Raw genomic sequence first — 14,955 nt, forward strand, 5'->3', positions numbered from 1 at the left:
TCCCAATTGCTGTGACAATGTCTAAGGCTGGCCAAAGCCACAACTAAGATCTCTTTGCAACCTTTTCTGTGAGGCAACATTTATCTGTGACTTCTCATCATTCTTTAAAATGAAATTTGACCTATAAGAAAGCATAGTAATTCTGCCTAGAACAATATATGCTGTGGGGAAGAAATAAAAATTGCCACATGTGACACCCATTTTAAAAACACCTTTCTTACATTTTGAAGTTGAATTGATTTCTTTAGATCTCTCAATAGAGTTTATCCAATGTGTGTTACTCATAGGCTCATCACATTTTCCCCTAGTACAGGGGAAGATAACCGCAGTATTTTCAGATCTAGAAGATATTTTAGATGTGATTTACCAATTTGGAACTTGTAGGATCATGCTGAGTTAGCAGCTACCTTTCTACTTTTCCATTCTTCTTTCATCCCTGCCTCCTTTCCCATTTTTCTTTGATAATTAACTCTAGGCAGCTACTAGACCCACACTAGTCACTTCTCTGCTCCGTTCACCTGGGGGCTTCCAGGTTTTCCTTCCTCCTCTTTAAACACACTTGCCAGGCAGGAGCCTGTGAACTTTACCTCTTTCAAATTTTCACAGACTAGGGAATTAGTATTTTTCTAGGACTAAAGATGTATTATTGAATATTCTAAGCAACTATTTGGGTTGCAAGCTACTGCACACCATTGAGCATTAGAGCTTGGAATTAGAGAGAGGGTTGTCAAGGTAATGTGGTGCTTGGGGACATAGTGTAAGGAGGATTATCAGAGGGACCAGGAGTCTAATTGAACTCTGCCATTCTTCAGCTCTATGAACTTGGGGAATAATTATCAAGTTGCTGAGAGTCACATTTTACTTTCCATAAGACACAGACAGTACTGTCTGTCTAATGGAGCACCCATGAGTCCCCAGCCTCCAAAATTTCCACAGAAAACTCAATGTGCACGTATACAATTAGGAATCTGTACTGGGATGTTTTTTGTCTGCTTCATGTTTCTGTATAACATGAGACATTTTCCTCCTTGTTTTGTTGTTTTTCTCCCCTATTTATGAAGAGTAGAAGCTCAAGGAAGACAAAGGCATTGTTTATTTTTCCTCCCTCCCTCCCTCCCTCCCTCCCTCCCTCCCTCCCTCCTCCTCTTTCCCTCCTTTTCTCCTTCCCCTGCCTCCTTCACTCTTTGACAAGATCTCATGTAGCCCATATTGACTTCTAACTTGCTATGTAGCTGACGTATTGAACTGTTGATCTTCCTGCCTCCACCTCCTCATTGCTAGGATTATAGGCTTATACCACCAGGTCCAGCTTTGTCCACTTTTTTTTTTTCATTGTCAATTTCCCATCTCCCAGAACAGTACCCAGTACATAGTTATTTAACACATATTTGTTGAATAAATTAACAACAGTGCAAAAATACCAATACAACCTGCAAAATTCCTTACTCTAGTCCTGTTAGATTTTTGTGCCAGGAAGTAAATAGTCTACTAGTCAAACAGTCAGGCCTCAAGTTTTTCAATGTCAAACTTCAATTTAGAGTTATATTTGCTCATTGTACAATCTTATCTAATATTTTTACATGCCTGAAACATTTATGTGTGGCCGTCAATAAAAACACATCAAGTCCATGTTAACAAATTAAATGGGATCTGGTTCATCTAAGAGGAAGAACACAGACTTGTGTATTTAAAAGGATAGGGCTGAGTGTGATGTTTCATGCTGGTAATCCCAACATTTGGGAAGCTGAGGCAGGAGGCAGGCTGTGAATTTCAGGACATCCTGGAACTGGGCTACAGAGTGAGACCCTGTCTTGAGAAGCAAAACAAAACAACAAACAAACAAATAAATAAATGAAAGCAAAAAGTAAGACTTGAATTTCTAACAGTTTTGTACGTTTGAGCATTCTTCAGCCTCCCTGAAGTTGAGTTTTCCCTTTTATAGAGTAGGTCCACGGCATTTATCTCAACAGGTTGCTCTTCAGATTGACAGATGATGTATGTACAACCCTAGCACATGGTGGGCGGGTGACATGTTTTTAAAAAGACGTTTTTGGGACTTGAGACCCATAGCCTGCTGAAACAACAATGTAACCTCCTCACGACCACAGCAGACAGGTGCCCCTGAACTACTGCTTACATTCAGTGTAAGCACATTTTGAACCTAGTCAAATATTTCCCAGAAATGCTGATATGCCATTTTTGGTGTGGAAGTTACCTGCTGAGGAGGCCTTAATTCCATGTACATACATACACACATACATACAGACATGTGCATTTTTTTCTTTACCAGAAGTAAGATGTCCTTTAAAGACTGTAGCAGTGAGCATCTCAATCTTCTGAGATTCGTGGGATGATTTTGATGTGACCGAGGAACTTAAAACAAGAAAGAAAGAGTATCAACATTTTAGGTCTTAGCATTTTGGTGGCCCATGTTCCTGAGACATTTTTCTCTTGTTTGGAGGTGATTAAAGTAGTAATTTTAATATGTTCAGAGGGTGGGATAAAGCAAGGTCCTCAAATGTGTGTCTTTTCTTTTCTTTTCAGTGACTACATCTTGAAGGAGGAACTTCTGAATGGAGAGTTCAAACTACACCAGGCTGAGCCTTTAATCCTAGCACTTGGGAGGCAGAGGCAGGTGGATCTCTGTGAGTTCGAGGCCAGCTTGGTCTACAGAATGAGATCCAGGACAGGCTCCAAAAGCTACACAGAGAAACCTTGTCTTGAAAAAACAAAACCCAAAACCAAAACCAAAACAAACAAGCAAACAAACAAACACCCAAAAAACAACACCAGGTTTTAAAATACCAACATGGCTAGCAATTTCACTTGGTTTCTAGGCAACAAACACCAAGACAATACCAAGATAAAAATTCCACCCAGCCACAAAAATGCACAATAACTTGTTCCTACTTGGTTTCTTCCAATTGGTGATGATGCTATGACATCCACATTGCCTTGGCCATCCAAGCTGGGTCACCTCTGCCTTGGTACAGACTCTGGCTTTGGCTGCACTAAGGTGAGCTTTTATGAGCAGACACTTTGAGGTTGTAACACAGAGGTGAGATGTCACTAATGACTCCTCTCGATGCTTTCCTGCTCTTGAGGATCTTGGCCAGCCCTGTCTAGCCATCAGACTTTCAGGGCCCCACTAATGAAAGCTTGGGAACTGGGTGAGGTAAGAAGTCTTGGCAGTTAATTTACTTTAGGTCTGAATTCAGAAGAGTTCCGGAGCAAGCTTGCCCTTCTCCTGCTTCCTAATAAATGAGAGCTGTCAGAGGTGACTTCAAGGGCACAGCCCTCAAGAGCAGAAGACAGCACTGAAGAAGGTTCTGATTCTGAAACAGGTTCTAAGTTCAGCATTCCACACACTCTACGTATCCAGCCATTCCAGGGTCACTACTGAAATCCACCTTTTGAAAAAGTGTTTTGCATAACTTGAGATGTTCCTGTTGCCAAGCCACCAAAGGCTTATGTGATAAAGTGTGGTCTCTGGAACACTTGTTAAGAAATGCACAACACATATTCAAAGAAAAGATTCCTATAGGCCTTTAGAATTTTTTTTTTTGAAAGAGCTAATTGTATGCAGGTAACTTAAGGGCAAGTTTCTGTAAACTACGGGCTGGGGATTTTAGCAGACGAGAACATCAGGAATCTGTAAGGTCTTGACTCTTTCCAGAGCAAGAGGAAAGTGTTCCCTGTGAATTGTGGCAATCAGAAATTGTTTTGAGCTTCACAATGTTTTACCAAGTTTCTTCTGCTCCCTGGAAAATAATTCTACTGAAGTCCTGAGTCATGGCCAACTGCCAGGTTTATTCATCTAGATGAATGGCTCACAGAGCAGTGATCATTCTCACAAGTCAAGAAGGACTTGCAGCTACATGCTTTGGGAATTTTAAGAGCAGAAATATAATATTAAAATGCAGCATAATTTTCCCTTTGGCAAAGGCAGAGGTTTACAGCATGTGTTGCCCGTATTTTTATTTTTACTTTTATTATTTGAAAACTAGCATTTTCATTTAAAAATAGTAAATTGAGCTGTTGTATTTTTAATACAATATAATTTTGCTGTATAAACCAAGTTGATTATTTGGCAATGAAAACCTCATTGGATTATTAACTTATATCATACAAGACTAACTGTACTTCATATTATTAGCCTTAATGAATAAATACAATTTTCCTTTAGAATCTGTTATTATAGTTTCAAATCAACAAGGTGTGCTCATTGAAATTAAGCTAGTAATTTAAAAGAGGTTTTTAATTATGAGATGGTAATTTCATAAAGGATTAGATATCTGAATAAAATAACTTATAAACAGAACTATCAGGGAAGAAATCAAATCTGTGACAAAATATTTTTTAGCATGGCATGAAATGAAACCATACATTTTCCATGTTATACTGCCACCAAGTGGCTAGTTAATTTCTTTATAAATCACACTTAAATTTTTTTCATTGTAAAAGCAAAAGTTATGGTGAAGATATTTTAACAGGAAATAGAAGTGTGAGATAAAAACAACCCAATTCTACCCTCTTAATCCACCAGCTCTCAGTCTCTTGTAGTATTTTTAAGTATTTTAACATATGAAAGCACCCACAGATAGAATGAAACACACTAGACTCCTACACAGCTGTAAAACATTGTTATGTCTGTCAGCTTTAACCATCAGGCCGTTAATTTCCATGCTGGAGAAACCTCATGCTATCTCTGTTATTGCTTTATTAAATGCAGTGTTTTGTTCACAATGGGACAATTCTGTCCTGCAGTAGGGTGTTACATTGTATGACTATTATATCTTCATAGGATATATTTCAGGATATTCAGAAACCCAAATAATTTCTAGTTTGGAAATTTTTTTGATGTAGTTTGCACATACTATCATGGAAAGTAAGAATGATCATAAGAGAAGACAATGTGCCTGGAAAGAGTTGGCATTTTTTATAGTAAAAATAGCTCCCCATTCTTGGACAAAAAGTAGAGCATAAATATACTCTTTAGCCCAACAAATACCAGGCTAAATTAACCAAATCTGCTCCAAATGAATGGTTTTGGAAATAATGTATTCTGTTTGTTTCTTTGAATTGGTGCCAAATGATCTCCTTAGCTCTTCCCTGTGTGGCCACCTCCAGGCAACCATGTTGTCACTGTGAGGCAAGCACTCAGTATCTTCCAGTGTGTTTCAGACGACACAGAAGATCTCATATGCTCTCTGCTGAGCCTTGCAATCATGTCTAACTTCATCATAACTAAGCATGCCATTTACTGAATGAAGACTTAGGAATGGTAACCAACCAATGTCGTCTTCATGGCAGTTAAGAGTGGAACTTCTCACCTAGTTTTTGCATGTACTTTGTCCTGGTCACTAGGCTCATGAATTAATAGTCTCACTTTTACAACAGGGCAGTTCATAGTGTTGGACCTGCCAGCAGTCTGGCCCCCTAATGGGTAACATTGCTTCTCTGGGGACAAGTCAGTGTGTCATCCCTGCCTGGCCTTACTGAGTTCTCAATCCCACCACATTGTGTATTATTGGGTGAAAGCACTGAGCACTGATTCTTTAAAGTTTCAGCCTATGATTATTTTTTCCAGATATTTTTCTTGATCACTCTATCAACACACGCTAATTAGGAGAGGCTTGGAAAGTACAGAAGATTATGGACAGTGCACAGAATTTCAGATTGTGTCACAACCTAGAAGCAGTCATTTGAAATATTTGCTTTGTTTCCACATCAATACCCTCTTGGAGATCACATGCCTTAGCAATATCACAGCGTGTCGTTTGCATTCAGTGTTACATAATGAACACTTCTCATTAAGAATTTCTCAAAACACATAGTTGCTTAATACTCATCACACCCATGCAATGAGTACCCATTCAATAACACTCCTGTTGAGAAGCTGTTTTGAACATAAACTGTTGGCTCACATAAAATAGCCCACGTCCTAGCTCCACCAATTGGAATTATATAACCCTAAACAAATTATTAGTTCTTCCATGACTTGTGTTCTTCGCAGCAAAACTGGAAGAGAGCCATGCTTAACTCAGGGATTCTAATGTCCATCTTAGTTACTGTTGTGTTGCTGGGAAGAGACACCATGATTAAGGCATCTTATAAAAGAAGCTATTTAATTGGAGACTTGCTTACAGTTTCAGAGAGTGAGTCCATCATTGTCATGGAGTGGAGGGAACAGTGGTGGCTGGAATAATAGTTCAGAGCAAGTTGGAGAGAGATAGATAGAGAGAGAGATAGAGAGAGAGAGAGAGAGAGAGAGAGAGAGAGAGAGAGAGGAGGGAGGGGGGGGGGGAGGAGGGAGGAGGAGGAGAGAGAGAGAGAGAGAGAGAGAGAGAGAGAGAGAGAGAGATCGGGTCAGATTTGGACTCATCTCTTCCAATAAGGAACACCTCCTAATCTTCCACAATTAGCTCCACTAACTGGAGACCAAGCATTCAAACATAGGAGTCTGCGGGGGCCATCCTCATTCAAACCACCACAGTGAGATAGTTTACATGAAGTACCTAGTACCATGTTTGACATGAATGAAAGCCTCAAAAACATTATTTATTGCTATGTTGGACATTTAAATTGGCTTCAAATTCTTACTGTCATAATTAGCTTTGGGACAAATGTCACTGCACATGAATTTCCTTTCCTTATCTGTTGATTCTTTCTCATTTATCTTGAGACCCACATTTCTAATTATTTTTCAAGGTTGTGTTTCTATATGTGGGCTTCTTTGGCCACAGACACAGGCATCTATGGGACCGTTTTATTTATTTCTTCCTTTGCCAGGCTTTGTGTCAGTTGAGGACTGTATTATAGGAACTTAGATCAGAGCTGACAGGTGCCATTCTGGACATTTCTTTCCAAAAAACAAGAGTCAAAGAAAGAGGTAATTTTTCTTTAACCAACATACTATTTTCTTAAAACATAAACATCTCCGTTTGGTTCCTATCTTTCTAGTCTTATTTTAATAATTCAGCTGTGTAACAACATTTAAATGTTATCATTCCGGGCCCAACCTGGGCTGGTGGAATTCAATACCATCAGATCATGGGCAAACATTTGGTCTAGCCTATACTGATTGGTAAAGTGAAGACACTGACCATACAACACCAGACAGGCATCAGAAGCCCAAGGAAGAAACAATAGTGTGTCAGCAACCAACTCAGCATGACACCTGGAAAACTAAGCCAGATCAAGTTATTTCACGGGTAAATGAATCGTATCATCCATGATAATTAGTGATGGCAAGGTATGCAGAGACACTGCCACCAGACTCTCTTAATTCATGCATTCCTCCCTTGTAGTATGTTTACAGAGAAAGGGGAAGACCAACAAAGGCATCTTGTTGCAGCAACGAATAGAAGAAAGGGAAGGAAAACAACTAGAAGCTGTTCAAGAAGATTCCCCAGGCCACGTGGACCACACAGAGATGCAGGTCAGAGGTCAAAGCAAGTCAAGATTCTACAGGTAAGACTTTTGCCTGTTGTCAAAGATTCTTCAAAGTTCCGTTCTTGGTTTTGGGCACAGTGCATCCCTCTTCTCAAGTCTGAATAGTCTAGTAGCCCCTGGGGAAGAAGAGTGCACACTTCTACCCACTGAGCAATCACTCTAGCCCTTCACTACTCTTGAGTTGTTACGTATCCCACAGAAACACAGTGATTTATTAGAGGCAGGACCAGGAGAAGATAACACCTTGATGAGAAGTCCAAAGTGGCTCATATTTCAAGAAACGGTGTGTTTGTTTCATAGTTTATTAACTAAGAATCAGCAGATTATAATTAATGTATATATGCATGAATGACAAGTCTCTAATTATAAACAAGGGAAAATTTGGAAAACACTCTGTACACTGTTAACAAATTTGCATTACATTTAATAGTACGTATATTGAGTTCTATTAAAATGTTTGTTTTTTTCTTCTTTAGACACTAAAAATCCTGAAAAACTAGTAATGAGCACCTAAATAGCTCTGGTGATGCTACAGCTAGTAACTTCCCAGGAACAAAGTGAAAAGAAGTTTCACAGCTTGCTCACACTTGCCTTCCTCTGGAAAACCGTCCAAACAGGTGTCTGTCTTCTCTGGGAAACTTCTACTGAAAGTTGCAGTTAAGCACACTAATTAGTCATTATGAAATTACTGCCTTTCCCTTGGCGCTCTAACTTCATAAAAGGATTACTAAATTCAAGCCCTTTTCCATCACAGAGAAGTCTGTAGGACAGAGCAGTGTCTCTGATTTATATTGGCAATACTGAGTTCAGGGAACTGACTTTGTTTTCAGTATTGGTGTCTACAAATTATTGATGAGTTTTCTGTTTCATGTTGGGTATTTTCTGTGCTTGAAGATCCCAGAAGTTTCTGTAGCAGCTGTGCAGGTTGGTGGCATAGAAGCCCTCAGTGGTTCAGTCTCGCTGAGGCCTCACAGCCAGAGCAAACCAGACGTGGCAGAGAGGGTCATGTAGATACCATTCCAGAACACAGACCTGCTTCCTGTGCTTCTTAAGAGCCTGGGCTGCCAAGGATGCCAGAATGGGCGGACTCTCAGGAAGCGGCCAGACAGCACGAGAGAGAATTCCTAAGATTCTCTCATGCCCTCTGAAGCCTGTGATTGCTAAAACTTGATTCTACACTTGTCTCTCCCTGCTTCTTGCCTTTGTTGGGTGTTCTTTCTTAAGGAGACTAAGCAGCAGGCCCCCAATCCAGCACCAAGGCATCTTGCCAGTGCATACCAATGACCAGACTGCAGAGCTGTTGACTCCTCCCCTAGGCTTTCCCACAACCCCGACTTTTATAATACACCAGAACTTAGCAGATGTATCTTAGTGAGGGCACAGAGGCAGCGCCTCCACCATCTTTTGTAAGCAAAGCCCAGATAGGCCCAGTGCGCGTACGTAAGTCACTAAGCCAAGTGTAAACTCCAGAAAGGAGAGCAAAGAACTCTAGAGATATGGGTAGACATGCCAGATTGTGTGTAGTGGCTGACTATGTGGCCTTGGAGGCCCACCTTTTACTTAGTAATCTAGACCCTTGAGTCCCTGAGAACCCAATCTGAGAACCCCGTTCTGTGTACTATTTCCCTTGTGTTCAGGCTCATTTAGATGGTCTTGTTTGTCTCTGGTTTCCATCAGAGTTGGCTAAAAAACCCAAGAAAAATCTGGGAACCATGAAAATTGAGAGCTGGAAACTAAATCTGGGAAGAATGATAACTAGCAATTCTCTCTATTCTTGGAGTGGGAGGATGGGTCTCATTACATATTCCAGGCTGGCTTAGAATTCACTATACTGTCCAGACTGCCCTTGAACTCCTGGTGAGACTCTTACCTCAGCCTGGATTTACAGGTGGTAGCCACCACAACCAGAGCTTCTATCTGAAGGTTGGTACGCCATTTAAACATTGGTTCTTATACTTCATAACAGAAGAACCTGGGAGTGAAGCGGCTCAGGTATCTGCACAGGCATTTCCAAGCAACTGGCCCAGGGCTCCCACTCTGATAAACACTGTACTCTAGATAATTTACTTGATCGGAACCTCTGCTTTGTTTCTAATGTAGGGCTCACTTTGAAAATGAGCAAGTGAGAAAATAATCATAATATCCCATCAACTACTTCACACTTTGTCGTGAATAAATGAGGAGGAGGCGGGCTCCGTTTGAGGGACTGATAATGAAACAAAGCTCTGCCCTCAGGGTTTTCTTATTGACATATGTGGAGAGCATTTAGACTGTGGCTGAGATGGGACTGACACAGGCTCTTCCTAGGTCTCTAGGGAACGCAAACAGCTGCCCTGGAACCCCACAGCCTGACCGTGCCAGGACTTGGCTATTGCCCTGTGTTATAACTTTTGGCAAGTTTTTGGACCTCATTGCCTTCATCTGCATGGAACAATGATCATGCTGGTTTTATAGGACCATAGCAATAGAGAACAATTCATAGCTAAAAAGTTTACCACAGTGACCATCCTAGAAATGTTAGCTAATATCTTATATTCTGAAGACTCCCAGTCTTTCTAAGTGACTTGATAACATGCTAGGATAGAGGAACATGGGTGTCTAACTAGCAAAACTTCCCCTGTGGGTGTGGTAAAGCCTGACATTCTATTCTGAGGAACTGATTTTTTTTTTAATTTTTATAAAGCTCTGCTTTCCAGTAAAGGCTTAATATTCAAGGAAGGAAAAGAGATTAAGTCATTCAAGTCACCCAGCTCTTACTATAAATGAGCTCTTTCGGTTTCTCTTTGAGTCTGGGTTTTTCAAAAACTTTTATTGTTGTCATAGTTGGCAGTACTTGAACCAGGCAGGCCAACCACGCTACAACTGACTAGCATCATAGCTTGAGAGCAGGTTTTGCTGCTTGTATCCTCCCCATCCATCCATCCATCCATCCATCCATCCATCCATCCATCCATCCATCCTTCCATTTATTGGCAGGCTCTTACTACATAGCCTAGGCTGAACTTGAACTCCAAATCCTCCTGCTTCAGCCTTCCATGTTATAGGATTATAGGCATGTGCACCCATGCCCAATGTTCAAGACCAGGCTTTAAAGACAAGGAAAAGATGCTCTTCAGAGAGTAGCAACACAGAGAAATGCCTACTAGCCTAGCTGGGTATAATTTTGGAAATCAGTGACACACATGTAATAATTTAGAAAATAATCAGGGCAATCCTCTTTGGAAGGAACATTATTGCTTGCACTGCATGTACTTCCTTATAAATAAACCCTTAATTACTTGGAGTTTAGCTGTTGGGAAAAAAAACTTCATTACTAAGCAAACTGGTTAGCAAAAATAATATTATGGGAACTTATTTTGTTTTCAATCACAAGTCACGTTGATCTTCACCTGTGTAGGTTGCTTCTCCATGCTTTTATTTGTATTTGTACTTACAAGGTAATGAAATTTGTTATGTAATTATTCTTTTCTATCTTCTCTAGAATAAAATTTCTCCAAGGTATATATCTTGGTCTTTGCTTACTGAGGTTCTTAAGCACTTATAAGGCCTGCCAAGTGGTATAGGATGAATTAATATTTAAATAACATGATAATAACTGGTTCCTTTCATGGATTCTTAAAAAGGTAAATAGTGAGGATTTGCTAAAACATATTTGAGAACCTACTATTATGATTTTCCTAAGTCAATTTAGCTTCTATTTTTAAACACTTATCTTTATACTCACAGATAAGTGTGGCTCATATCCCTCATCAAAGAAACCTCTTTTTACAACAGATGGAGATTGCTACAGGGATCCAAAACTGGTCAAAATGTAGAGACTAAGTGACCACGGGAGGCAAAGACTTAATTAGTATATCTACAGCACAACCCCAGTACCTAAAGCTCAGGAGACATGATGGAAAAGGGAGCAGAAAGATGGTAAGAGCCAGAGGACCAAGATGCTTGCCGCAAGATAGTGTCTTCTAGACATTACAGGGAGCTGCTCCCATGATCTGTCAACAATATGGCTGCCTAAACAAGACCTGCATAATGAATACATCAGTTGATGAGCCAACAAAGATGAGGGACATTTCACAAGACTCCACCCCTAGATGAAGAGCTACAGATAAGCAATGGCTTCTGAGGGAGGGAAAGTTAGTTATCTTTGGGGTCAAGTTCCCTCATAGGCTATTCATTTCAAATTATTAGTCCTAAACACATATACATAAGTGCAACACTGAATGGATTCACAAATATGTATATATATAATTGCAGAAGAAGGGGCCATAGCCCAGAGGTGGTAGTGCAGGCCTTTAACCCCAGCAGTTGGAAGACAGAGGCAGGTGGATCTCTGCAAGTTCAAGGCCATCCCAGTCTACAGAGTGAGTTCCAGGACAGTCATGGCCTCACAGAGAAACCCTGTCTCAAAAAATAATAAAAAGAAGAAGAGGAGGAGGAGGAGGACAAGAGGAGGAGGAGGAGAAGGGGTCACGAATTTGAGAGGAGGTATAAAGGAGACATAGGGATGGAAATGATGTAAATACAGTGTATTTATATATAAAATTACCAATAGAATTAAAAAAAAACAATTTGACAACATGCATCTTAAAATGTGCTTAATCTCCCTCTGTGTGTGTGTGTGTGTGTGTGTGTGTGTGTGTGTGTGTGTGTTGCCTGAATATATGTATGGTTTGTGTTTATGTGCTTAACTTGGAGTATGTGTGTATATGCTTAACACTGTATGTGTGTTGTATACATGTATGTGCTTAACTGTGTATATGTGTGTATGCTTGTGTATGTGAGGATACTTTCTTCCATGTATGTGCATGTGGCAGCCTGAGACTGACATTCAGTTCTACTTCTACTGTTCTTGACCTTTTTTTTTTGAGACATTAATACATTACTGAACCTGTAACTCATTGATGGGCTAGAGTGACTGGCTAGTCAGCCTCTAGGATCTGCCAGGTTCTGCCCTTCCATAGCACTGGGATTACAGATACACACTGTTGCACACGGCTATTATATGGGTGCTGGAAATGTGAATCCAGAACCTCATTCTCACTCAACAAGCCCTTTACCTACCAAGCCATCTTCCCAGCACCAAATTTGCCTAACTCTTAATCTAATAATTCTTTTTTTAGACATAAAGAAGTAAAAGTTTAAATGCAAATCTACTAAAAGAAGCTTACTGATAACGATAAAATGAAGTAGCTGAAATTTTGTTTAAATAAGGAAATGGGGGTGGAGAAATGGATCTGCTGTTAAGAGCACTGTCTTCTCTTCCAGAGGTTGGCTGGATTCACAGCATCCACATGTTAGTGCACGTGTAACTCCAATTTCAAAGGATCAGATGCCCTCTTCTGGCCTCCTTGGATATTGCATGCATGTGGTGCACAGACATTATACATGCAGGCAAAACATCCATATATATTAAAAAAAAAATCTCAAAAAAGGAAATAAATAAGTCATGGTATGTCTATAGAACAATGTGTAGCCATTAAACAAGGTGTTTAAAAACTTACAAGTAGACTACATAAGCAAACCAGAAAACACTGCAGGTTCCAATCGAAAAAATGTACGTGCATAGGAAATAACAGCATAAATTCATTAACATGTGATTAATAGATATTTCTAGATCACATAGTAAACAAACGTACATTGTGTTTGCAAAGAAATATTTATTTGAGTTTAAAAATTTTTACTTTCTCTAGTATTTCCACTGTTTCTCATTAAATGTATCACGGGAAGGGATGTGGAACCAAAGAATAGCCTGTGGTTCCTTTAAGCGAGTGTGTGAGGTGCATAAATCTTTACGTTTGACTGCTATTTTGCCTTTTAAGTGAAATTTCTCCTTATGAAATAAGAAATGTGAAGCTCAGACTTTGTAGGTTCTTATTCCTTCTACCCTAGACCTTTGTCTTTAAACAACATTTGTGCTGGATATGATGGCACGCGCCTGTAATTCCAGCAGTTGGAGGGCTGAGGCAGGAGGACTGTCACAAGTTCAAGACAATCCTGTATTACAGAGTGACATTCTGTGTAGAACAACAACAACAACAACAACCAAATACGTGCATGCACACACCATTTGTTGGCCTGCCCCTGACCTGTAGAGGGACAGATTATCTGCCATTCCACTTGCTCAGACAGAACTGAATGACAAAGATTGAGAGTGCTGAGCAGTGGTGATGAGAATGCACAGCATTTGAGCATCTCACTGCAATGACCCACGAGCAATGCACCAGACTGCCTAGCAAATCATGACTCACCTTCTACATTTGCAAAATGGTGCTAATTACACAACCAAATACGGTGGACATAGAAAACAAACAGGCTTACAGAGAACAGTTCTTTGTAAGTTTAAGCAAATTATGCTCAATTACACTAATTTGAGTAACTCTGTGTTTCATTTGAAAAGAACCGTGTTACTTGGGGCTAGAGTTGATAGCTCAACAGTTAAGAGCTCATCCAGAGGATCTGGGTTTGATGCCCAACACCCACGCTGTGGTTCACAACCATTTATACCTTCAGTTCCAGGGGATCAACTGCCTTCTTCTGGGATTCTGTGGGCTCCAGGCACACACAGAAAAACATGTAAATAAAACTCCCATACACATAAAATCAAAATAAAATAAAATTTGAAAAATAATAATTTAATTACTAAGTAAATATATATTTTATATTGTATGGAAAGTCTCAAGAAGTTTTAACAATACCAACTTAAGACGGAAAATTTTAACTTCTAAAAATAGAGAACTGATTATTTGGAATTATTCTCCTAATAATGTAGCTCTAGGATTTGGACATCAGGGGGCGCCAAAATAACTTGGTTTGCTTGGCTCCATCCACTTGAAGTCACATATAGTTGTCAAGCTGTTGCAATAAGGATGATGTTATTAATGATGTGAGTATAATTAAGCCAGACGCGTTGTTTCTGGAAAGCAAAACAAAACCTGGCATATAAACTATACATAAAAGGCATACACCTGGTTCGTGGAGCCACTCTGGAATATTATGACAACTGTACTTGTTTGACTTTTACTTGCTTACAATTGAAATCTATTCAGCTAAGAAGGTGGTATTGTGTGGTGTGACTAGATGCATATGTAATTAAACAAATAGTAATAGGAACGAGATCTTTCTATATCTCTATCAGTGAGGTCTTGCTGAGAAGTCATTATTTCCATGGTTAAGTGTTTTTAACTCTTTCGGGTTACTTTTAGTATAGAGATAATCAGTGTTTAGTCACATTATTTGATTTTTTAATTTTTTTGTGATGCATTTGTTTTTTTTTCTGTAACTCAATGATACTTTCCAAAGCAAGGACTGATAACAAATCATTGTGTTTGTGAGGATTGTCACCCCAACTGTGTGTAGAATTAGTCCCTTTGTGGGAAGAAATGTGAGTAAATGTGTTGAAACCCAAGCATCTCCAGGTGGCTTAAACCATTTCACAAAAATTGTCAGCCTTAAAAAGCTCAAAGCAAATGATGATTTCAATATTGTCACCCTCCACAGAGT

The 14,955-nt window shown here is 39.7% G+C and overlaps 1 protein-coding gene across 1 annotated transcript in view; it reads right to left on the reverse strand.

The window, feature by feature from the left end:
* Positions 1–14,955, reverse strand: part of Il23r (interleukin 23 receptor) — a 60,237-nt gene that overhangs the window by 8,426 nt on the left and 36,856 nt on the right. Inside the window, exon 6 of the mRNA XM_028880748.2 lies at positions 2,288–2,373. Coding sequence (XP_028736581.2) covers positions 2,288–2,373 — 86 coding nt within the window. The remainder of the gene's footprint in view (positions 1–2,287; positions 2,374–14,955) is intronic.

Source organism: Peromyscus leucopus, chromosome 3 (assembly GCF_004664715.2).
Source record: "Peromyscus leucopus breed LL Stock chromosome 3, UCI_PerLeu_2.1, whole genome shotgun sequence".
In the NCBI taxonomy this organism is placed as follows: Eukaryota; Metazoa; Chordata; class Mammalia; order Rodentia; family Cricetidae; genus Peromyscus; species Peromyscus leucopus.